Source organism: Branchiostoma floridae, chromosome 18 (genome assembly GCF_000003815.2).
Source record: "Branchiostoma floridae strain S238N-H82 chromosome 18, Bfl_VNyyK, whole genome shotgun sequence".
Classification (NCBI taxonomy): Eukaryota; Metazoa; Chordata; class Leptocardii; order Amphioxiformes; family Branchiostomatidae; genus Branchiostoma; species Branchiostoma floridae.
The window spans coordinates 913,428-937,989 of NC_049996.1; the positions used below are offsets into that span (position 1 = coordinate 913,428).

The 24,562-nt window shown below is 43.5% G+C and overlaps 5 protein-coding genes across 10 annotated transcripts in view; 1 reads left to right on the forward strand and 4 right to left on the reverse strand.

The window, feature by feature from the left end:
* The window catches only part of LOC118405761 (RNA polymerase II degradation factor 1-like), a 9,366-nt gene extending 390 nt beyond the window's left edge, over window positions 1-8,976 (forward strand). Inside the window, exons 2-7 of one of the 4 annotated variants that reach the window (XM_035805489.1) lie at window positions 343-3,055; window positions 4,629-4,720; window positions 5,219-5,626; window positions 5,853-5,936; window positions 6,555-6,614; window positions 7,045-8,304. In XM_035805489.1, coding sequence (XP_035661382.1) covers window positions 2,700-3,055; window positions 4,629-4,720; window positions 5,219-5,626; window positions 5,853-5,936; window positions 6,555-6,614; window positions 7,045-7,286 — 1,242 coding nt within the window. In that variant the 5' untranslated portion in view covers window positions 343-2,699 and the 3' untranslated portion in view covers window positions 7,287-8,304. Of the gene's footprint in view, window positions 1-342; window positions 3,056-4,628; window positions 4,721-5,218; window positions 5,627-5,852; window positions 5,937-6,554; window positions 6,615-7,044 lie in introns of all 4 variants that reach the window. The other 3 variants (XM_035805487.1, XM_035805488.1, XM_035805490.1) reach the window with 3 other exon arrangements.
* A 2-nt stretch (window positions 8,977-8,978) lies between these two features.
* LOC118405762 (mucin-13-like) lies at window positions 8,979-11,459 on the reverse strand. 2 transcript variants are annotated; one of them, XM_035805492.1, is made up of 3 exons: window positions 11,224-11,459; window positions 9,966-10,668; window positions 8,979-9,431 (listed from the first exon to the last, which is right to left on the reverse strand). In XM_035805492.1, the coding sequence occupies exons 1-3, from the start codon at window positions 11,233-11,235 to the stop codon at window positions 9,274-9,276; spliced, it is 873 nt and encodes a 290-aa protein (XP_035661385.1). In that variant the 5' UTR covers window positions 11,236-11,459; the 3' UTR covers window positions 8,979-9,273. The 2 variants fall into 2 exon arrangements, with proteins under 2 accessions (XP_035661385.1, XP_035661384.1); XM_035805491.1 differs by having other exon boundaries at window positions 9,966-10,674; window positions 11,224-11,351.
* Window positions 11,460-12,511: 1,052 nt separating this feature from the next.
* Window positions 12,512-14,856, reverse strand: LOC118405764. 2 transcript variants are annotated; one of them, XM_035805494.1, is made up of 3 exons: window positions 14,699-14,856; window positions 13,907-14,128; window positions 12,512-12,880 (listed from the first exon to the last, which is right to left on the reverse strand). In XM_035805494.1, exons 1-3 carry the CDS (start codon window positions 14,721-14,723, stop codon window positions 12,726-12,728), a joined length of 402 nt encoding a protein of 133 aa, XP_035661387.1. In that variant the 5' UTR covers window positions 14,724-14,856; the 3' UTR covers window positions 12,512-12,725. The 2 variants fall into 2 exon arrangements, with proteins under 2 accessions (XP_035661387.1, XP_035661386.1); XM_035805493.1 differs by lacking the exon at window positions 14,699-14,856 and having other exon boundaries at window positions 13,907-14,364.
* A 498-nt stretch (window positions 14,857-15,354) lies between these two features.
* LOC118405274 lies at window positions 15,355-19,598 on the reverse strand. The gene is made up of 5 exons (XM_035804686.1): window positions 19,337-19,598; window positions 18,074-18,192; window positions 17,438-17,471; window positions 17,107-17,265; window positions 15,355-16,667 (listed from the first exon to the last, which is right to left on the reverse strand). Exons 3-5 carry the CDS (start codon window positions 17,460-17,462, stop codon window positions 16,519-16,521), a joined length of 333 nt encoding a protein of 110 aa, XP_035660579.1. The 5' UTR covers window positions 17,463-17,471; window positions 18,074-18,192; window positions 19,337-19,598; the 3' UTR covers window positions 15,355-16,518.
* On the reverse strand, window positions 17,965-20,032 carry LOC118405948 (protein rtoA-like). Its single transcript, XM_035805801.1, has 2 exons — window positions 19,997-20,032; window positions 17,965-18,897 (listed from the first exon to the last, which is right to left on the reverse strand). The coding sequence occupies exons 1-2, from the start codon at window positions 20,030-20,032 to the stop codon at window positions 17,965-17,967; spliced, it is 969 nt and encodes a 322-aa protein (XP_035661694.1).
* Window positions 20,033-24,562: the final 4,530 nt, after the last annotated feature.

Consider the following 24,562-nt stretch of genomic DNA (forward strand, 5'->3'; position numbering starts at 1 on the left):
AATCTGTCTGAATTATCCTTTACCACAAAAAAAAATATATGTAAAAACAACAACATCTGATAACAACGCATTCCAAATAGCAGCCCAATATGCCAGCTGTCCAAAAAGTCCAATTCAAGCGTTTTCTATACGGCAGAAAAGACCGGTGAGGACCGTAGTTTCAAAACAGTGCCGCCATTTTGAATCAGACGACGTCAGGCCACTTCAAACAGGGGGTCCTCACAGGCCACATAAAATTGGTCGAAATCTTGTCATAATTGATAACCAAGATCTTGATAACTAAAGTGGATCGGTGTGCATGCCTACATTAGTGACCTTTGCCCTTTTATTTCCTCTACATAGGTCAGCCAGAGGCGCCCAATGGCAACGGCCCCATGGCCAAGGTTGACCCCTACGTCTGGGAAGACAGGCCGTTCTACAACCCCTTCCACCCCCTCAACTACTGGATCATGAATAAGGACAAATCATGGGTCCAAAACCCCTTCTACGACCCTAATTACCAATTCAAGTAACCTGCAGTAAGATGTGTACATTTCAGTGCCGTACATGTGCATTCAAGCTGGCATACATGTACGTAAATTGGATACTAGGCCGGGCTTATATAGTTTATTTAAAAGCGTATTTACTTTGTTTCTATGCTACTTTTCCCTTGTGTAAAGTCTAACACTATAGCAAAGTTAAGGATGTTTTAATTCTTTTTGCTAGGGCAGGCAAAGCAAAACGAATAGGCAGGAACCTTAAGCTTTCTAGCATATATTTCAGACACCTCATGCATCTAAGAAACTACAATATGAGTTTCATACGAATATTATTCTTGACTTTCTTTTAGAGCTGTAGAGACTTTGCCTCACTTTCCTTTTTATATTTCAATTTTTTTTTTTTACAATTATACATTCCAATGCTATCATTTCCAAAATGTAGATAATGTTTCATTCATATCGCCTTTCTGTTTTCCTGACATATTTCATAATTGCGGAGATAACTAGCGACTCTTCGTAAAGCAGGGAGAGGGAGAGGGAAACTTGTCAGATTTTACAACTTAAGCTCCAAGCAGATGTTAGGTAGCTGTTTTAGTTGAGCTCTGATAGTCTCTAGTACCCGGATAACACAGCAAATCAGAAACCATGACGATTCTCTACCCAATATCTGCTTGGAGATTAACCATAACTGCTGTTCATCATAAGAAGGAGTCAAAGGTCACAACCTAAGCTCCAAGAAGACGTTGGGTAGACACTCCCCATGTTTGATTGAGCTCTAAGGTATAGATACTGTAAGAGAAACCCAGCCAAACAGAAACTATGGCGATACGCTATCCAACATCTGCTTGGAGCTTAGGTTGTAACCTCTGACTCCTTCTTATGAACAGCAGTAATGGTTCATCTCCAAGCAGATGTTGGGTAGACAATCTCCATGTTTTAGTTGAGCTCTAGATACGGTTAGAGAAATCCAGCCAGTCAGAAACCATATGGCGATTCTCTACCCAACATCTGCTTGGAGATGAATGCTTACTGCTGTTCATAAGAGAATGAGTCAGAGATTACAACCTAAGCTCCAAGCAGATGTTGGGTAGACAATCTCCATGTCTTTTTTATAGTTGAGCTCTGGGTTACTATATACTGCTGGGAAACCCGAGCCAGTCAGAAGCCATGACGATTCTCTACCCAACATCTGCTTGGAGATGAGTAATTACTGCTGTTCATAAGAAAGAGTCAGAGGTTACTAAGCTCCGAGCAGATGTTGGGTAGACAATCTCCATGTTTTAGTTGAACTCTGATGTACTAGATACAGTTAGAGAAGTCCGGACAGTCAGAAACCATGACGATTCTCTACCCAACATCTGCTTGGAGATGAGTAAATCTACTGTTCATAAGAAGGAGTCTGTATACAGGAGACCCTGTAGCTTTTCCACCCCTGTACAGCTGTGTTGGATTAAAATCTTCCTCACACACACAGCCGTTTGTCTGTTATATATAGATCCTAGACACAGGCGGCTCATGAGTCATGGTCCTTGAGTGGCCTTGGCCCTCCTCCTCACAAACTAGAGACGTACAGCTAGTATATCACCGTCTGTTTGCGACAGTTTGCGAAAGATAGTCGCTAACAGGCGCTAGTACGTCGCGTATTTGTCTCCAACATTCGCAAAGTGGTCGCTTGAAATATATGACATTTTTTTAAATAGAAAAAAAAACGCAATTTGTATACTGTTATTAACAAGCGCGAACTAGCCGCGAACTAGACGCAAACTAGTCGCCAATACAGGCGCAATTATTGCAAATCTATCTCTGTATGATGTATCTTAATCATTATGTAAAGACGCCTGATTATCTAACCTTCATATCTTAATCACTGAAACAAAGGCAAAACTGCGTCAAAAACGAATCCTTAGTTCCTAACCCAATTTTAGTAGATACAACTTTATTTGAAATCGCAGTGTTGGCACTGAATTGAAAATCAAATCGTACAATGACTGAAAGATTCATCAAAGAGAGTTTGCAGTTATCGGGCATAGTTCGCTTCTAAATTTAGTTTGCGCGCATTCAAGATATTTTGTCAATTGCGGTTTCTTTATCTTTTCAAAACAGTCGCCATTTCAGGCGACCAACTTGCGCCTGTTTGCGGCGTATTTGCGACTGTTAGCGACCGTGTTTCCTAAAAAGTCGCCAATAGGCACAGCCCAGTGAGATACCCGCTTCTGGTCCATGTATGTTTGCGTGAGTTGTGTAGAAATCTGGGTAATCTTGTTAACACAAAATTGGATTTGTGTAGCCCTGGGTTCAGATCCTATACCGTATCATTACCATCTCACACGGGTACTGTTTAACACTACCTCTGTGTGTGTGTACCTGCGAACGGACCAAAGTCTCTTATTAAGGACACTGGACATTTCGTTAACACCACAAACTCCGAAGGTCAGAACAACAGTCGGGCACCGGACAATACCTGTACGGTCCCACGTGATTCCCGTGTCACGGCCACATCAGGAGACCGCTAAATTACGATCCAAAGGGCGCTGGGGACAAAAGTCTTCTGAAGCGGCTTCACCTCAACTCGGCAGGTATGTTCGTCCTTTTACCGTACTAATTTTTAAGATAAAGACTTTTACAAGGTAAGGTTTTAGGTTTAGGAGTTGTAATAGCTTACCTTGCATTTGATGCATGCTTGGTTATGCTTAGGTCACATTTTGAAACCGGGGCCCGGTCTGGCTGTTTTTGGCAACGAAAACGTCGATAGCTATAGTCAGAAGAGGTAAGATCTTAAAGTTTCGATCTTAGATCTATCACTCTGTTATACGTTTATCATTGGTGTCAACAGTTTAGATTTAGTGTTACACTTGCTTTTCTAGAATTACCGATAAAATGCCAATACATCAATTGAATAAAAAGTTGCCCATTGACAATGATCTAATACATATAGCATTCTAATATTGTGTTTTAGGGAGGGGGGATTTTAGTTCTAGACATCCCTAGTAGATTTGAAGGGGACCTGGTCTTACACTCGCGTCTGCCCTTGCGTGTTGAACGAGCGAATAATCAACTACAGACCTTCAGTGTTATGAGAGACTTAGTCTCAAAGTACAGCCCTCTAAAAGGCTCGTTACAGAGTGAACAAGTGGTATATAGGTCTACAACCTCAGTATATGAGTGGCTCAAAACGACTATGTCGAAAGAGGAGTCAGTCTGAGTTTGGGGTAGCCTGGATGCCAGACTGTTTGCAGGGCTTACACAGGTCAGCTCCTCGGCTCCAGGGCCAACATATCATGTTCCCAAGAACATTTTACCACATGCCCCTCTGAGTTAACCCTGATAAACATATTGGCCCTGGAGCCGAGGAGCTGGCTTGTGTAGGCTATAGAAACAATCTGGCATCCAGGCTAACTTTGAGGAGTTCCACCTCGTTCGTGTCACTCAGTTTTGTATCTACAGAATGACCCCGACCCAAGGCTGTAGTTCTAGACTAGCGGTCTGATAGGTCGGTGCGGTGCAGGGTAGCTATTTGTTGAAGGTTTGAAGAATGAGTCTGATATTTTGTCTCACCGGGAGGCACAGACCGCAAGTCTGTCAGGGGAGCGAGCAGGAATGTCGAACATGAAGTAGGGAAATGTTGGATAGTTCTGCCCCTAGCCGATCAGGACGATTCGACACAAAGCCATTGTTTTGCCTTGGTTGATGAAGAGGAAACTTACCTCTAACCTAACTTTAGTTAAGACTCAACTCTAACCCTCACCTCGGCTAGGGGATGAACGGTGTAGGTGCCGGAAGGAACCGGGGGGAAGGGTGTTATTGAACAGGAAGGTCAGCTATGAATTGATTATCACATAAATTTTGGCGCAAAATGCCTTTATTTTCTGGACACATCATTCCTTCCTTTCTTCATTCAGTCGTTCGTTTATTCCTTATTCTTCATTCCTTTATTCCTTCCTTCATCCGTTCGTTCGTTCGTTCGTTTTTTCCTTCCTTCATGTGTTCATACGGGATGGATAAGATACATGCACATTCACATAGCCTGGCCAATCTCTGGACTATGTAACCATGGTCGTTAGTCGGATATTTGTAGGATTGAAAACAATCCTAATTTATAAGATATCTCTTCTCTATGCACTTATCATGAATCGTTTACTTTACTTTTAGCAGATTTTTCCTGACACGTGACAAGCCTAACGTTATCAGCACGATGCTGAAGATACTGGTTCTGCTGTGTGTGATCGGGATGGTCCTGGCAGGTATGGACATCGTTACAGTCTATATCCTGGTGTAATGTAATGAAATGGCATGGGGTATACACAATTGTGTAGGGAGACCGTGTAATTTATCCTGAACTTAAAAATCAAAACAAACAAAATTGCCCAGTGAGCATCACGATAACAATCATGAAATCATTGTTGTCGTTGTCATCACCCTTTTCATCATCACCATCAGCAACGTCATCATCATCATTTACCATCACATTCATCATCATCACCATCAGCATCGTCATCATCTTCACCGCCACCATCTTCATCATCATTACCATCATCATCATCATCGTTATCATCATCATCATTATCTTCTCCCGTTCTCCGTCATCATCATTATCATCGTTATCATCTTGCCCAAAGGCAACAATGGGGAACATCATGTGGCTACTCAAGTCTAAATGTTGACGCTAAATTCTAAAAAAAGTTACATAGGTGTTCAGAAAAGCATTCAAAACACAACTTATGTCTCTTTCTCATCTGTAGGACCGATCCCGGAGGCTCGTGATGACACTGGAAGCGGTGTTGAGACTCCGGAAACGGTAGATCCGGACGAGGAAAAACCGGAAGATGACGGATATGACGTCAGTCAGCCTGAGGCAAAATCGGAGACGGACTCATTCGAAGACCCCTGGACATTCGACTGGGACTTGCCGGGATGGGAGGAGGACGTCTACGATCCGGAACAACCGGAATCTGAGAAACCGAAACCCTACTATCCGGAAGAGGAGGAACCGGAAGACACAGATCCGTACTATCCGGAACAGGCCGAAGTTGAGGAACAAGACCCCTACTATCCGGATCCGGAAGAGTCTATCCGCGAGGATCCCGGATTCTATTATCCGGAACAGCCTGACCAAGAGGAGCCGGAACCGGAGTTTCCGGAACGAGAAGGTATGTAGGATGACGGATTATTTTCTGAATGATTGTCAGTGATTTCAGGCACATACAGTGGCCTCAGCAATCTTGTGCCCGGCATATAGGCCCACCAACAAAGCTGATATAGGAGATTTCTATAATCTGCACATTAACTCCTCAATGAACGGGATAGAAACCTCACCTGCCCATTTCATATTACGTGTATTATGTGTATTAAGAAAATCCTCGTTGTTTTTTTCAGAAGGACTTAAGGAGGATCATGGTGGCAACCAGGCAGTAGAACAACAACGACAACAACGACAAGAAGGTGCTCAGGCCATGCCAGGTGAGACAACAACAAGCACAAATACTTAACAGTTTTTTTAACAAGAAGTCCCAAATATGCAAATGTATGCAAATGAGTTGGACATCTGTAATTAATAAAACGTAGTGGCAGGCACATGACTTCGTGATGTCTCAACTTGGTGATGTCTGTTACAAGGTCCTACATTGTTATTAGCATATTCATGAGATACTTCATGTGTTCCGTTTCAGCTTGACCCACAGCCCCTGTATATATAGTACTGGCCCCTGTCCAGATGAAGCAAACTTTGTGCGTACGTGGTTAAATAGGGAAACTTGATAAACGGCATTGTCCTTATACATTTACAGGCACATGGATGGTGTTACATAGCTTATACATTCAGGCATACCAGGAAATTCTGTTTTCAAAATCTCAATGTTGAACTAGCTAAATGACGTTTCAAATTCATGAACATCTAAAAAATTGTTGATAACGCCTTTAACGTCACCAGTTTCCTTGCAGTGCGATTGGCGATTGGAGCTGGTGGGTGTTTAACGCTCTCTAGCGGAGACGGTTCATTATTGCAGGTTAATGCCCCCTCCCCCTTGCGGATGTCATAGAAACTGTAGTGTATGACGTTTTGTATTGCTCGACCTGTAGTGGAGGAAGCAGCGCAGTACAGACAGACGGAGGACATCGTAGCAGGCGGGTCTCGCCCAGGTCAGAGGTCAAAACGTCATGCTTTAAAAGCGAAAAGCTCCTGCAACATATGCAGCTTGTCAACATGCTTTTAAATGCACTTTGAAAACTGCAATTGGCCTTTGTTTGCTATTCGTGGTAATGAGACTACATGTACATGGTAAAACCCCCTTGCAGCCTTGTTTACAAGCGCTTAAAACAATACAAAGATTATCCTTGAATAGTTTCATCATGTTGGTAAGTTATCAGATAAGATAAAGGAGTCTTTGTTCATAACCAAGCGTTTTATTCAACCGACGTTTGGAGACCGTTTCTGTCACCTTCCTCAGGCAATACTGACATCGGCTTGAATTGGTCTTGTACAAAGAATTTTTTATGCAAAGGCAAACACAGAACGACGAATATTAACGGTAACACATGTTCTTCCCTGTCGTTATTTTCAAAAATACAGGAGTCCATCCATGGTACCAGGACCCAGCACCCAACTATCAGCAGTACAACTACGACCGTCAGATGTACCAGTACTACAACTCCCACTACTACCCACCCGAGGGTCAGATCCACTACGGGTCCGAGGGGCAATACTACCAGAACCCATGGGCCTACAACCAGCACTACCTGTCCAACCCTGATGGGTCCTGGGTCTTCAACCCCTTCTATAACCCCGAGGGAGACTACTACAAGAAGAAGTAGCAGCGTAGAGAAATCTGCCCCCCCCCCAAAGAAATAAGAATAATCGCATAAAAGGAGGGACATGAGAGCATGCAGATTTCGACAAATGGCAACGTTATCATTCCACCAACATCCACAATAACCTCGACAAACCTCGCTTCTATAGAAGGACCATGCAAGACGAACCTGCTCCCTAGCATGTACCACACATAGACTTCTACGACTAAAGAATTATTTTCCGCGAAACCATGTAAACTTTTGTTTACCATCTAGACATCTAGAGTTTTCGAAAATGGCAATATTCTCAATCCATCCACCCATTCCAATAAAACTCTTTGCAAACCTAGCTTCTATAGCCGGACTATTTTCCTGTACCGCATATTTTTCGACAAGAAGCAACCGATGCTAACATAATTACGTCCCTTACCGACTAGCAGCCCTCCGAATAACAGTTCACGGACAAAAAACATTAATTCTACAAACAGAACAAGAGGCGTACAGTGGCCGGGCTAGCCAACACGAGATCGAGAGATCCTGACGTGATAGACAGCCCAGGTGCACAGCCCTGGTGCACAGCCCAAGGTTTTCCGTAAACCTGACGCAAAAGGTGGTGGAAGGAGAGGGATGGGCTTCGACTTTCAACACTGTGCCCTAGACACGGTGGATAACAACCCTACGTCCTCAAAAAGGCTAGGCAACTACCTATACCTTTAATACCTTATCAAACGACCCATTGGCCTTCCATAGATTCAAGTAAATGCATTGTCTTCCCATCCAGCCCGCCTGTCTCCTGACCCATCCGCCATTCACCCTACTGCCTACAACCCCAGCCAACATGACCAACTTGCAAATCCCTTCAACCCCAGCACTGACGACTACCCTGACTACAACTACAGTGATGTACTTGTGTATTACACCGACCCCTCACGTCTACACCCTTACCAGAACGTACCACAACACTACAACAACGAGGCCTACGCGCGCGCCGGGTATAGCCCGTACGACCCCCGTAACTACTGGATCCAGCATACGGACGGTTCTTATAGTGTCAACCCGTACTATCACGACTATAGTGATGATAAACCTCCTTACTTGTAAAAGCCATGTGTAACGAAGTTTTCTTTATACACAACCACAACGCATATGTAAGCAGCGACACCTAGTGCTGCAGTGCAGTGTGAACCAGTCAAAATCGCCCAGAGGAAGGTGACAGACGGTTAAATAAATAAATAGTGACTGGTTATACTTCGCACAGCATCTATATGTCGCTGCGGTGTTATGAATGCGGTTCCAAACGTAACGCTTTTGTTACTTTGCAGAATGCACATGTAATGTGTTGGGAATAGAGAACTTTGTTATATAGATATTTGCCACCCCAGAAAAAATATTCACGAATGTAAAAGTCATCTTTTTATAGACAAGATGCTTGCAGCTCGCTTTTAATACATTTTGTCAACTCATGTATTACGCTTACCTAGGATCGTCATTACTTAGTAAGTTAGTATAGAATAGAGTTGCAAGTATTTTCATAATCTTTGCCTAAAGTAATGTGATTTTATTTTGTATTGATCTTTTAGCGGTGAACTGATACACAAAAGTCTCCCTGAGGCAGCAGAAAATGCCATGTTGTATTACCGTTTAATCCAATTCGAAGGATAGCATCCTACATTTGACACATTGTACAGCGAATAAAAGAAACAGTGGTGAGAAATGTTCATCTGATAAGTTTTATTGTAAACATGTGTCAACTAATATGGATAACAGGAGGACAACATCATGATATAATTTAGTTACTGTAAGACATCTACTATTTCAAATTATATTAGAGAAAACAGAAATTCTTTATGTGGTACAGCGATGTATGTGTATGTGTGTTTGTGTGTGTACGTGAGTCTGTGTGTTTGTGTGTGTGTGTGTGTGTGTGTGTGTGTACTGCATTACACGTACATGTACATGCACACATATTTGAACACCTATACCTGTGTTCTCTAAGTTTATCTTGTTTTTATTATTCCCCAATGAACATCTCGAAGACGGACCCTTTGTTGAGAAGGCACCTGCAGCCTGTGCCGACCTTCACATGGTCTTCTCTATACATTTCGTCCTGTGCATAATTGTGAACCCGCACCTGGACGACCATGTACTGCTGCACGCATTTCCCTTCATCTGGCAAAACAAAAAACAAAACAAAACAAAACAAAACAAAACAAAACACAATTAGCTTGATTCAATGTGTTGGATGTCAGATATACACTTTTAAGTCAAAACAAACAAACAAAAACAAACAAACGAACCACATTTGCTTAGTTCCAGAGTACGCAAATGCTAGAATCTTCAAACAAAAATAGTACGAATGCATTATGGCAGAAGAAAAACCAAACAAAAATCGCACTGGTTTTGAGTTCACGGTCAAATGGTCTCAGCAAAAACCGAGAACAAAATAAACACAGCGAATTATTCACATTTTAACGTCTTGTACAAATGACTGAAATACTCACTTAGTACAAAGCTAAACCTTCTTCCAACACAAAAGTGCACACGGATCAAATTTTCAACGATCACTGTCGCCTTTTTCAGGATCAGTACTGATGATCAATCTCTTCAGAACGTAAACTCGCGAGAGTTACAGACACGTGATCTTGTGGATACGTGACGTCAGCAATTGGTCAAAAGTGCAAGGAAGTTTATAGAGATACTCACTCGCTAGGCAAGTCTGTGCCTGACATGTCCGTTCCAGCAGGTACTCTGGAGAATAGTTCGAAGACAGCCTGCGTAAGTACCGACACTCCCGGCAGAGTGGGATGCCGTCCGAGTCGTCCTCACAGCCAAGGAGCTCTGGGGCGGCAATATCGGGCCCGAGCGCTGCGGCGTACAGCTCTGGAGCGTCCAGCTCTGGAGCGGGCTCTAGGGTGGAGGTGCCGGGCTCTGGGGTGGAGGTGCCGGGCTCTGGGGTGGAGGTACCGGGCTTTGGAGTGGAGGTACCGGGCTCTGGGGTGGAGGTACCGGGCTCTTGGGTGGAGGTACCGGGCACTGAGGTGGAGGTACCGGGCTCTGGGGTGGAGGTACCGGGCTCTGGGGTGGAGGTACCGGGCTCTGGGGTGGAGGTACCGAGCACTGAGGTGGAGGTACCGGGCACTGAGGTGGTGGTACCGGGCTCTTGGGTGGAGGTACCGGGCTCTGGGGTGGAGGTACCGGGCTCTTGGGTGGAGGTACCGGGCTCTTGGGTGGAGGTACCTGGCTCTGGGGTGGAGGTACCAGGCTCTGGGGTGGAGGAACCGGGCTCTTGGGTGGAGGTACCGGGCTCTGGGGCGGACGTAGTTGTCTCTAGATCTGAGGCGCTGAGCTCAGGGGCTAGCGCTTCTTCCCCAGTGATAACCCCCAACAAGAAGGCTCCATACAACACCTGCAGCTGAAGAAGGGAGCAATGGAAATTTGTTCAATCAATAATTTCACCATTTGATTATCATTTTGGCTGGAGATGAAAAGAACGCACGTAGTAACCAGAACCACCTGGTATAGCCGACATGTTGTTCGAGGAATTTTGCAAAATAATGCTAATACGAGCTATTTACAATCTGCAAATTTTGTTCATTTTCTGCAAGCAGATAGATGCTATAGAAATCATAAACAATGTTGGTATCATAAACACTGTAGTGAGCAAAGGTAGGTATACATAAACATAGTGTTTTCATGTGTTACAAGGGGATGACATACCATTCTCTCTCTATGCAAAACGAATCAATGAAACAAAACAAAGCAACAAAATCACTATCACATGGCTGACTATACCTTGCTGGTCTTTATGGCCAAGGTAAGCCATGAACTGCAAAACTGCAGTATTGAAGAAAGGAAACACTGCCCATGCGACTTTTCAATAAGAACTCCTACAACACAATAACACAAGCTTTCTAAATAACGTGAACATAGATACAGAGACAACAAAAGGACACAACTTCACCAAAAGCTCCATGGTCCTCGCGCTGCCACCCAGACCTATCAAGTGTTAAATAACGCGACGACCACCTGTAAGAATGTGTTGAATAGCTGTCCTCGACGTGTTTATATGCAGTGATGTTTTAGGGGTGATTCGATACTGGTTTGAATCTATGGGCTATAGCTACTTTTTGACACATACGAGTTTCTCAAAACTTAGCCATTATCGAACTAGGGTAAAGAAAGCAAGGGCTTGTGAAATTAATCCTTATGTGTTTTTGGACGTTTAAAGATTGTGCAAGAATATGTTCACCCCCACACCCCCAGTTTATGTAAAATGATTCAGTACAAATGTAATTAATCCTGAGGTTCCATGAACAACAGATACATGAGTTCCACGACCTCATATCTTTACCACATGACATGCACCTTTTCGAGTGACGCTAAGTATTATAATGTTTTCCCATTGACTATGTAAACGACGTCCTCATCCACCAATGCTTCTTGACTGTTAACACACACACACACACACACGCACGCACGCACGCACGCACGCACACACACACACACACACACACACACACACACGCACACACACACGCACACACACACACACACACACACACACACACACACACACACACACACACACACACACACACACACACACACCGAAGGTAACAATGGGGCCCGAGGGCTTTCACGTACATAGAGCTCCCCTTTCACCAAATAAGAGCCATTCCTGCCCTGCTGTACAAAAATATTATCAATAGGGTATATTCGCACCCACGTGGCCATGACGTCACTGTTGTCCGCCATGTTGGATGGTTACAAAGTTTCGCCACTAACTTCTTAGCACATTAACAAACGTTTTCAGAAGACACTGATTGGTACTGTCAACAGCCCTCGTTGAGCGACATCCAGTTTATTGTCGTCCAACAAGTAACATAATTTAGCATGATCACTTACTTATCTAATATGTCAAAATTGTATCACGCCAATGTCGTTCGGAGTAACAGTATACAGTGGGATAATATACCTCTATACATTTCTAGTTCCTTTGACAGTCACATGGTGTTCGTGACAGACGGACACAATCATGATATACGATTTCAAATCATATTAGACATTCTTAATTGATTAGTTAAAGGGTAATATGTGGTACAGCGACTTGTGTGCTTGTGTGTACAACGTTATCCGTGTGTATGTGTGTGTGCATGTGTTTCTATGTATGTAACGAGCTGTGTGTGTGTGTGTGTGTGTTTGCGTGTATGTATGTGTGTTTGAACATACAGGTGTGTGTGTGTGTGTGTGTGTGTGTGTGTGTGTGTGTGTGTGTGTGTGTGTCTGTGTGCGTGTGTGTGTGAGTATTTGTGTGACACTGTGTGTGTTTTGCATTACATGTACATTCACACAGTTATGAAAGGCAGTATTCTTTTGCGTCGTACTGTATACTCATATATAAGCCCATTGGAAACGTTAACAACTTAGACCCCACTGGCTGTGGAACTGGTAACATCGCTGCGTCTAACGATCGAACAGCTTGATGATGGAGTCTTCCTTGACAATGCAGCTGCAGCTTACGCCAACCTTCACTTCGACATCTCTGCCCTCGGCGTCCGGTGCAACATTCATGTTGCGAACCAGAACGACCTTATAGTGCTGCTTGCATTTCCCTTCATCTGGCAAAACAAAACAATACACACACAAAAATTGTTTTAGGATGTTGTCTTTTACAAAGCCAGTTCTTACCTTCTGACGTTTCAATGCCTGTCAGACATTTTCCTCGTAGCCGATGTAGGTGCCGCTTTTACGTCTAGAACACAATCTCAAACGTGACTAGGTTTGTATCGCCTCGTCCCGGTTCATCACTGGGGTTGACAAAAACTTGACATCCTTATCCAAACGGCTTCTCTGGCAAGTATACAAAAGTAACGGGTTTCGCACTGGTGTTCCAGTGCTGAATCAATGGGTCGAATCGCCCTCAGCACTGGTTTTCCAGTGCTGAAGAAACGTCAGCACTGGTTTTCCAGTGCTGGACGGTCTTGTTTTTCAGTGCTGAAGCTCCCTAAGCACTGGAATTCCAGTGCAATGCGAGCACTGGATTTCCAGTGCTGAACTTCTCCGAGCACTGGTTTTCAGTACTGGATTTCCAGAGCTGAAACGTCCTCAGCACTGGAAATCCAGTGCTGATTGCAGTCTCAGCACTCAGTTTCCAGCGCTGACAGGAGGGCGTCCAGTGCTGAAGCTGACTCAGCACTGGATTTCCAGTGCTGACGCCGGCTCAACACTGGACTTCCAGTGCTGACGACCTCTTCAGCACTGGTGTTCCAGAGGAGACCGTTATTTTTGTATATTTTTGCTTCTCTGGTCCACCAGATACGTTTGTTGTCTTCTCTGAACTGGGACGAGGGGGATACAAACTCAGCCACGTTTGGGATTATGTTCTCGCCGCTTAAGAGCTACAGCGTCGAGTAGCCAGCAGCACTCCAGTTGCAACTTCGGAGGAAGATGCCTGACAGGCATCGAAACTTCAGCCAAGGTGAGATTAACTGGTTGTGTAAAAGAAAACATCCAATATCCTATGATCTACCAAACTGATGAAATTATTTTGTCGGATAATATATTTGTACTTTTACCAGCTTTACCTGGTTTGAGAGTACATAAAGGCTTGAGTATTAAAAACAACAATTATTTGAGACACTCACTCATCAGGCAAGTCTGGTGCTGACATAAGTGCTCCGTCATGTGCTGTGGGAAGTACCCCTCAGGCAGCGTGCGCTTGTAAAGACATGCCCGGCACTGCGTGCGTGTACCTGCAACCGTAGTGTCGTCATCACAGTAGAGAGGCTCTGGTGCGAGAGTACCGAGCTCTGGGGCGGGAGTACCGACCTCTGGAGTGAGAGTATCGACTTCTGGGGCAAGAGTACCTAGGGCGGGCGAGAGTACCAATAAATGTATAAACAATGTCTCCAGAGAGTCACAAATGGTCGTTGTCCCGGATGCACTGCATATTAGAGTCGTTTGTGGTTGTTTGCGGTCGTTTGTGGTGTTTAGGCAGACTGTACCAGGTAATACAAGTACACAGCTCTGGGGCGTACAAACACGACACGCCAGCCAAGACATACATTGTATACTACAGATTACATGATTCAAAATGGTAACACAGCTTCATCTTTATTCGTGCTTTAACCTTTTAACCGTTAAAAAAAACTAGGTATTAAATGATATCAAGTAGACGGACGGCACCGCAATATTTTGAAAATATCCGAATTTGATGCCACTATCCATTGAATTGATATCCGTAAATACTCCAGGTTTTTAATACAACGGATATAGGGTACCCAACGGGTAAAGGTGACCTAGAGTTACCAGGAACTGTTTTCTTTAGTCAAAGTTGAAATGAGCTGTAGACATTCTTTCAAATGTCACTTGCACTGCTAAAAAAAGAGTTTCGAGCCCAGAATATGCACATGTATAATATGCTGCTATCAACTTACCTTCTCTTCGAGATTGCCCAATCATCGCGAGACCCTACGAGATATGGAAAAATTTAAACAGATAAGATAATTAAGGGTTAAAGACCCACCGAGGTGTATATGGTGTGATAACGCCTGGTTCTTTGCTATAAACACCGAATCAAACCAAAACCCAATCACTGAACAACGCAGTGGGGTCACACCTGCGTATATATTCATGTGCGCATGAGGCGCGCATGGGAGTATTTGCCTCCACCAGGCTCCACAGGTCGTTGTAAAAATGATAGAAATTGGACAAACGTAAACAGGTAACATGTCAGACGAGTTAGCTGGGTCGCTAGCCATACTTCTCGGTCAGCTAACTCATCTGGCATGTTATGTGTCTATATATATATATTTGTCCAATTTGTACCATTTTTCCCGCGACCTGTGGAGCCTGGTAGAGACTAAGACCTTCATACGCACCTCAAACGGACTTGAATGTATACGCATGTGTGACCCCACCTTTATATTGTAAAGGTCGTGCGGGCATGGCTCTGCGTTGTTCAGTGAAGTTTGGTGTAAGTGTTCTCCATGCGGAATAACTGCCGTGTGAGAATGACCTTTGGCTTGAGTTGAAGACTATCCACCGGTTCCACCCCCATATAACTTCTACAGCCTAACGATCGCAGTCTTGGGCGGTTTTCGGACCCTGTCCGGAGGCCAGTCCGGCGTCTTCCCCGGTACTGACCACCAACAAAAGAACGGCTCCATACAACACCTGCAGCTGAAAACTACAATATACACAGAATCCCACCAAAACATGACACAAGCTCTTCAATGAGCAAGATAATTAATATAAAAAAAGGACATGTCCTTACCAAGAGTCTCATGGTTCGTTGCCACCTTACCCAGACTTTTGTGTACTAGAAAGACGTGCAGGCTACCTGGCCTTGAGATCTCTCTCTAAGAATGTGGTTGAACAACTCCCTACTGATCTGGACTTGTTCATATGTATTTGGAGTGTTTTAGATGTACTACTTGAATACACATATATTTGTTTACATGATTATTGATAAATTCCCTCAAATAGAAGCAGGGGACGAACAGTTTTGCGCACATTCGTACGTTTCAATCTTGTGTAGATATATGTGTATAAAAAATTAGCCATGTTCACCTCCCTTTTTGTGTAAAATGGTTCGTTCTAGATGTAAGAATGGCGATAAGAAAATAACAGGTCTGTCGTCAAGGTTCTATGGAACCCGAGGGCTTTCGCGTGTTTAAAGCTATGTACAGCTTGATAACCTATTCAATAAACTGGAAAGGCGAAACATTTTCGCGAAAATGCAAAATGTTTTCCCTGCAGCCTTTTGTCACACTAATAGAAAAGCGTGAGTAAAAACAACTACATCTGATTGAGTTCGGGGACCTGGTTACTAACACAGTTATACTATTCGTACTTTGCTATCAGACCTGTAAAAATTGCTCGTGACTATGACGTCTCTAGTGTCCGCCACGTTGAATTATATTTTCGTCATTTAAAACGCTTAGCTTTTATCGAACTGATGTCCATTGGTAAAAAGAACACACAAAGGTCGCTTCGATGGACAGCAAATGTCATTTTATTGTCATTCAATGCATTTTGTGGGGGTAAAACGCTTATGGATTAAATGATACCAAAGTGTGTCAGTGTGTGTTTGTATGTTGCATTTCAGTTTTGTCTTACAGTCACAAAGATTTGAAGACGCTCTATGTTGTTTTCGCTAGTTCCAAGTACTCGTGTACTCCCCATGCCCTTATCAACGTTGACATCCAATTCCATTGACTGTCTACTTGGTACCAGGAAGAGGATATTGCTGTGTCTAACGGACGAACTGCTCAAACATGGACCCCTTGTTGAGAATACACTTGCAGCCCGACCCGATCTTCACCCAATAGTCTGGGTACTTGGCGTTCGGTGCAGTGTTGCGGACCTGGACCTCCATGTACTGTTGTATGCATCTCCCTTCATCTGGCAAACAAAAACAAAACAAACAAAAAAGTACATAAACATAGCCTTCTCATCAGCAGAATTGCCAAACACAAATATACAAAAGTAGCGGATTCTTTTCTCAGCACCGGAACACCAGTGCTGTTCAAAGTGGTCGTCAGCACTGGAAGTCCAATGTTGAGGCAGCTTCAGCACTGGGAACCCTCCTGTCGGCACTGGAAAATGAGTGCGAGACAGCAATCAGCACTGGATTTCCAGTTCTAGCTCTGGAAACCTGTAAATCCATGTCCATCACTAAGAAACAAAACAGATGTCTACGTAGTTGAAAGCTCCTTGGTAGTGAGTTGAGTTTATTGAGTTTGTAGTAAATAAATGGGTGGCGATTAAACCTTACGTGGTTTGAAAGTGCAAAAAAAAAAACAGAACCTTACAAAAACAACAGTTCGAATATATAACTCACGCGATAGGCAATACTGGCCCTTGCATTTCCGTTCCACCAGGTGCCGCGGATGGTACCCCTCCGGCAGCGTATGTTGGTAATAACACTCCCGACATAAAGGGGTACCGTCATCGGAGTCTTTCTTACAGGACCAAGGCTTTCGGTCCAGAGTACCGAGCTCTGGGGGCATACAGACAACATATGTAACAGCCATGATATGTACACGAGATCATACATGTTTCAAAATGGTACTAGAAACGGTTCTTTCAAATGTTACTGGTACAGCTATGCAGAAAACGTGTTTCGAACATATGCACATGTACGTACGCTGTGATAGCTGTGATCAACTTACCTTCTATTCGAGATTCTCCAATCATCGCGAGATCCTGCGAGAGATGGGAAAATACAGACTGATAGGATGACTCGGCCCATACAACTCCTTTGATCATCTAATTAGATCCATAGCAATGTATAACGTACAGAGCCAACAATGATCTTAATTATGTGTTTCGATGAATATAAAATGCAGATTCATCATGTAAGTAGCTGACCCGTCTGACTGTCTAGCCGCCATATCAGCATGAAAAGATGTCCTTGTATCCCGAGGAATAATCATATATGATAAAACTGATATGATATGATATGATATGTGTCATTCTCCTACAACGACTATACAATATGCACTGAGGAGGCTGAAGTTTCCACTTCTTTAGGCGTGGCCTCTAATCAGCTTAGCCAATCGGAGAATCACTTTAATGTCTTCCATAGGCTGATTGGTCAGTAGCTGATTATAAGCCACGCCCACAAAAGTGGACACCTCAGCCCGGTTTAACAGGCGAAGCTGTGTGAAGGAGAGTGACTTAGTAAAGTCTACTGAAACTATGCTTCTCCCATGTCGTCTACGGAGAATAATTGCTTGTGAGAATGGCGTTTGGCTTGAACACTTTCCACCCCAACATCTACTCGAACCGCAGTAACGATCGCATACCTCACGAACTTTGTCCCACAGTTCTTGGATAGTTTTCGGACCCTGTCCGGGGGTTGAAGTCTGGCTTCTTCTCCGTTAATGGCCCCCAACAAAAGAACGACTCCATACAACACCTGCAGCTGAAGACAGGAACAGAGAAATTTCTCTCTGTTCTCTCCACTGGAGTCCGACTCGGAGTACACTCCACCGGAGTCTGACTCGGAATACACTCCACTGGAGTCTGACTCGGAGTACACTCCACTGGAGTCTGACTCGGAGTACACTCCACCGGAGTCTGACTCGGAGCACACTCCACTGGAGTCTGACTCGGAATACACTCCACTGGAGTCCGACTCGGAGTACACTCCACCGGAGTCTGACTCGGAGTACACTCCACTGGAGTCTGACTCGGAGTACACTCCACCGGAGTCTGACTCGGAGCACACTCCACCGGAGTCTGACTCGGAGCACACTCCTCCGGAGTCTGACTCGGAGTACACTCCACCGGAGTCTGACTCGGAGTACACTCCACCGGAGTCTGACTCGGAGTACACTCCACCGGAGTCTGACTCGGAGTACACTCCACCGGAGTCTGACTCGGAGCACACTCCACCGGAGTCTGACTCGGAATACACTCCACTGGAGTCTGACTCGGAATACACTCCACCGGAGTCTGACTCGGAATACACTCCACGGGAGTTTGACTCGGAGCACACTCCACCGGAGTTTGACTCGGAGTACACTCCACCGGAGTCTGACTCTGAGTACACTCCACCGGAGTTTGACTCGGAGTACACTCCACCGGAGTCTGACTCGGAGTACACTCCACCGGAGTTCGATACAGGCTATGTACGATCTAAAAAAATCATTTTGCTGCAAGCAAATAGATGCCACAGAAGCCACAATGTTGGTATACATATCATAAACAATATGCCGAACACAGCTTGACACCCTGAACTAAAATATTATAATATAAGCAAAAATAGTAAAGTAACGAAACCAAAGAAGCAAAGTATGTAGACTGTTAAGTTGTTTTAAAGCTGGTACATATTACGTGGATATGTCAAAATATTGAAGAAAAAAAATATATCAGGAGGCGTTGTAAGCCCCAATCAAAATAGATATTTTGTCGCTTAGGCTTCAACACGTAAATACAAGGACAACGACTACAACATTCAACTACAACATTCAATAAACTCCTATAACACAGCAACACAAGTTCTCTAACTGGAATAGGTTCAGACTTATCAGAGAAAAAACAACTACAAACGAGAAATAGTTTACCAAAATCTCCATGGTTCTCTGCCACCTGGACTTATAGTATTAACAGATGTGACGACCACTTGTAAGAATGTGGTAGAACAACTTCTGTTCTCGCCGTGTCTATATACGGTGATATTTAGGGGTGATTCGATACTACCTTTAATGTATACTTTAATGGGCTGCTTTCTAAAGGTTATGGTTCCATACTATTTTCAAAAACCTAACTAGTTGTCAAATTGATAGCAAGGGATGGGGTTGGGGAGTGAAAATGTCTTACGCGCACTTTGACATTTCAGATTCAGCTTTAATTCCGATAGACTCAGCATGTCATGTGGAAATTTCCAGATTAAGAAAAACATATTCAACCCCATTCATGTAAAATGGTTCAGTCTAGATGTAAGAATGGTCTGTCCTTGAGTTTCCATGAACAACATAGGGCCCGAGGGCTCTCAGGTGTATAAAGCTACAGATTACCAACGTGGGTCACCTGTTGTGGCTGTCGCTCTTGCCTTTCTTAAAGGTCTCACGAAGGCATCCTCTTTGTTGCTTTTATCTGTATCATGCTTGATATTATTTGTCTATCTACATTTTATATTGTATCTTTATATCTATAGTTCTACATGTATAGTTGATTTTACTGTTTTTGTTGTTGTGTATGGGGGACATTCACCTGTTTTGCACCCACGTGACGTCTATGACGTCACTATTGTCCGCCATGTTGAATGGTTACAAAGTTTTGTTACAAACTCTTGAGCACATTTACAATTATATACGGATAATGAGATAATGATAATATCAACAGTCCTCACTGAATGTAAGCAAAATCCAGTTTATTGTTGTCCAAGCAAGCAAGCAAGTAACATAGGATAACTAAACATAACAGCGAATTAAAAAAAATGGTATCACATGTAGCAGTATCGTTCGGAGAAACAATTACTAGTACTTGAAAGTTGTACACATCGAAATTTACTGCATGAAAAGTGCAACGTATTGAATTCGGCGCCACTGTAACAAGATAAAATTAAGCTCATATGGGTCGGCATGTCACGATATATATTGTAGTTTTACAATTACCCACCTAACACAAAGTCAAAAGCTATAGCTAACCGATAATCACAAGTAACTACCACGCTACACTTTATATCTTATCTAAAAAGAAACTAAATATTATTTGAATTATTTACTTTCAGACCTCTCTTATTGATTTCTAACATGCATGTACTGATGGTAAAACATGTCCACAGATGTGAATTATCTTGGTTCTTGAAATGGATAATATGTGTAATACATATAATTATTAAATAAAGGACATATGTGTTATAACAATGAATTTGCCTCTCTTATATTGGTGATTTTGGATGGGCTATATGATCATAATGTTAATGACCCGCCTGTTCCTCGGCTTATATGGTGTCATACCGCCTGGTCCTTTGCTATAACCGCCTCATAAAAAATCACCTCGTTCACTTCGCTCATTCGGTGGTTTTATTCGGTGGATATAAGTAGCAAAGGACCAGGCGTTATGACACCGCGGGGCGGGTCATTGACCCTTAACCCTTGCAAAAGTATAAATCAGCGCTTAGCACTGCAGGCAGACGCCGATTACATTATCATCTATTACTTGAAAATTCTGAAATCTGGTTTAGTACTTTTACGAAGCCTTCACATGAAGTGTTTCAGTATATTTTAAGAAACTTACCTAAGGACATATCTAACGCGTATATAGGTGGTATCCGCCCTGCAACTACCAAATCAATGGGTTAGCCCTTTCCAACTCTATAAACTACTTACAGCTACCATTGAAAACAAATAGAAATCAATTGCAGACATTCTGGTTTTAAGATTTTCAGATCTACAGACTTCGAACGGGGCTGTTTTTTTTGGGGGGGGGGGGGGAGGTCGTTGGGTAGGCTCTCTTGTGCCGGGAAAGGGGGTTTGCCGAGGAAGGGAGTTGCTGTGGAAGGGAGTTTGCCGTGAAAGCGGTTTGGGGACTGTACTCCCTTCCATGGCACCCCCATTTAGAGACGAGCCCCATCCAACCCCCCAATCCCCCCCGTGTACACTATTTGATATGCACTAGATTTCCGGCGGTTTCTAGCGAGGACCAATCAAATGACTGCTAGCAGGTCACTGACCGCCGTCGACAATTAGCCAATGGCAGCCTAGTTACGGGCTAATTGCACCTCTTGTAGCCACCTAGTTTCATTTAAATATCCTACACTCAACCCAAGCGCATTTGAGTTGCTGTTTTGAGTTCTTCCGTACGTCTAGATCGATCAGCTTGAATATAGTTAACTTTGAAAGTTGGATGATCAAAAAGCGGAGGGACTGTAGAGATGAAGTTTTACACTTTCAATGGTGCTGCGCTCGCGCTAATGGAGCGGTCGCTACGTGACGGAACGGATCCCGACGAAGGTGAGATCTGTCGAGTTGATCCAACATTTCCCAACAAGAGCAAGCTCTCCAGGACGGGCCGCGTACAAAAATGGAGGGAAATCAAATCTAAACTGGTCCTGGGTGAGGATTTTGTGGCGCATTGTGACACCCCAAATCACAGACTACCGGCGAGAGAAGACATCGAACGCATTTTCCAGGGCAGTCACCTAACAGCGCATCCCGAGTCTGCGATTAACCAGTCATGGCGGGAGACATGGAAATCGGTCAACGATCCTGTCGAAAACCCACTAGTCATTACACGAAAATACAGCCAGCGTAAATCACACACTATGTAATCGGTCATTCTGCTTCTTTTGGTTTATTTCCTTTGTTAATCTTCTTATAATAATGCAAAAGAAGCTGACAACATACATGTAACTTTGACAAAGACGTGCACATTGTTGAAAGGTTGCTTCTATGTGATGCAAAACCACTTCCAGAATTTGAATACGTCCGTCACCTAACTGTGTAAACACGATAATGTATTCATGGTAAAACAATATGGCAATGGTAACAAAGCTACTTTAGTGGGAATACAACTTAGTGCTTATGTTTCTTTTAGTAACTGAATGGGGATGGCTAGGCGACTTCTGAATTCAGCAACCAAAATCCACCTCGGATTTTAAGTTCTATAACGTTTAGTTAACAACTTCTGACAAAACATCCAACATTGTTTCAGATATCGTCGGTGTATCAACAAATGTCAAGAAGTTTGGGATCACAAGAGTAGTACCGAGTAGTACACAGAACACAGACAGCCAAACAACCAACAGAAAGACCACCACACAACCGGACAAGCAAGCAAAACATCGGAAGAAGATCAAACAGACCCACAAACGTATTGTCTTGCCAGGAGAGCACCACGGCAAGTTCAAACGCGCCCGTTGCGACAACTGTGGAACGTCGAACTATGTTTGTGTCAGTGGAAAAGCTACAGAAGCCTCCACAACGTGTAAAAATTGTGACGAGGAAGTGACTTGGGTTAATTAGCCCTAAGAATGGACACAGATAAATGACCAATGTGATTTTATTGAATTATTGAATTTAGTTGAAACTTTTAGTACAGTAGACCCTTATCTCCCGCCATAAGTCACAGGTACTTTTGCGATGAGCCGGCTGTATGGCCTCATTATAAAGAGGTCACCGATAAGTTAGTATTAGCACTTGTATTGTTATAATCAAATGTACTGTATCCATATTTCCTAAGAAGTTGTATACTTACCTATTTTGAGCCAGTAGATGTACTAAATAGTACACGATCATAATATTGCATGCTATCATGCATGCATTTTGCAATGATGTGTGTAAAGTTTTGGGCTAATGTAACATGTGTCACATTATACATTGTTGTTATTTCTGTAAAATATATAGTAAAAACAGCACGTAGTTCTACAACTCACAACTTGGATCTTGTAATAAGGTAAAAAGACGTCTCTAAAGACCCATGTGCAACGGCTATAGTAAGTTGCCAAATATAACGTTGTATGTACTCAAGTCGTGTTGTCTGTTGATATTACAAAAATACATGCGGTAAACTAGAGGAAGCCCTAGAAAGATGTCCTTTGTAATATATTGACGGTATCTAACAGCTAGTAATCGACGGACAATAGGTGTGAAACATTCCTCCCTGACCCTCGCGTGCAACCGGTCTGGTGTTAATTGGTTACTCTGCATTTGAAAGAACCGGCTTCATGGGCGTTGACCTCGCTAGAAATCTACTTCATAACATTTAGAGCTACCCCCCCCCCCCCTCAGCCCCGTTCAAAGACTCTAGGCAACCCAGGAGGCAAACGGCGAATTCTGGTTGACGGTGCACTTGCAGCCCCATTCGACCTGCACCTGCACCCGTTGCCACCTCGGCTCGGCTTGCCAGTTTCCTTGGTTCAAATTCTGCAGGACGTTGACGCTTGAATACTGCTGCTCACATTGTCCATAACCTGGAGCAACAAAAAAAGCGAGTTTCTCAACAAATCTGCCTCACTGAATTCATGGTGAGTGCCTTCTTTGTAGCCTGATTAAATCTCGCTTATAGTAGCCCGCCCAACATCCGTCGGCCAACGCGGGGAGGGGCCAGTTACAGCCCTGGACAGTGGAGTTTGTGTTACACAGACTACCTTCTTTGCATTGTGTTGAAACAAAGCTCAAAACAGTTGAACTATGAACCCGCCGCACATTGGTGGGGCGCTGCCGCCGAGCGATTTGACAAAACTGTCAACGAATTTCTTTTAGAAAAACGAATCTTTTTGTGGTTTTTCGTTATTGAAATCATACTTGTACCTTTGCATGGTTTTCCCATTATAGATTTAAGGATAACACAATGTCAATGCAAAACGTAGCGACGCCGCCATCGTACCACAGTCCATAGATATACTCCCTTCTTTTCGTTGTTGTTGTCGTCGCACTTTCTACAATCTACAAAAGTTGAGTAACCTACGTACCCTTTAGGCATGTCTGGCCCTGACATTTTCGCTCATTGAGAATAGGAGGGTAGTACTCTTGCGGGAGTTGGCGAATGAAGTAGCACTCCTTGCACAGCGGAATGTTTCCGTTGGCTCCTTGATCACATTGGTTGGTAGGGTAAGACGTGCCGAGCTGCTCTGTTCGTTCAAAAAGTAATAAACTTTAGCGCACAACAGTTGTATTAAGTACAAAGTTTTGCCTCTTCAGCTAAGTAACAACAGTGCCCATGCTATATGAGACCAATCAACTTAAGAAAATAAAGGATGAATGCGATGAATATATAATTGAGGATGGGTCTTTACAATGGTGGACTTTCTATCGCTTAAGCATTTACTGTAATATGTGTCCTAT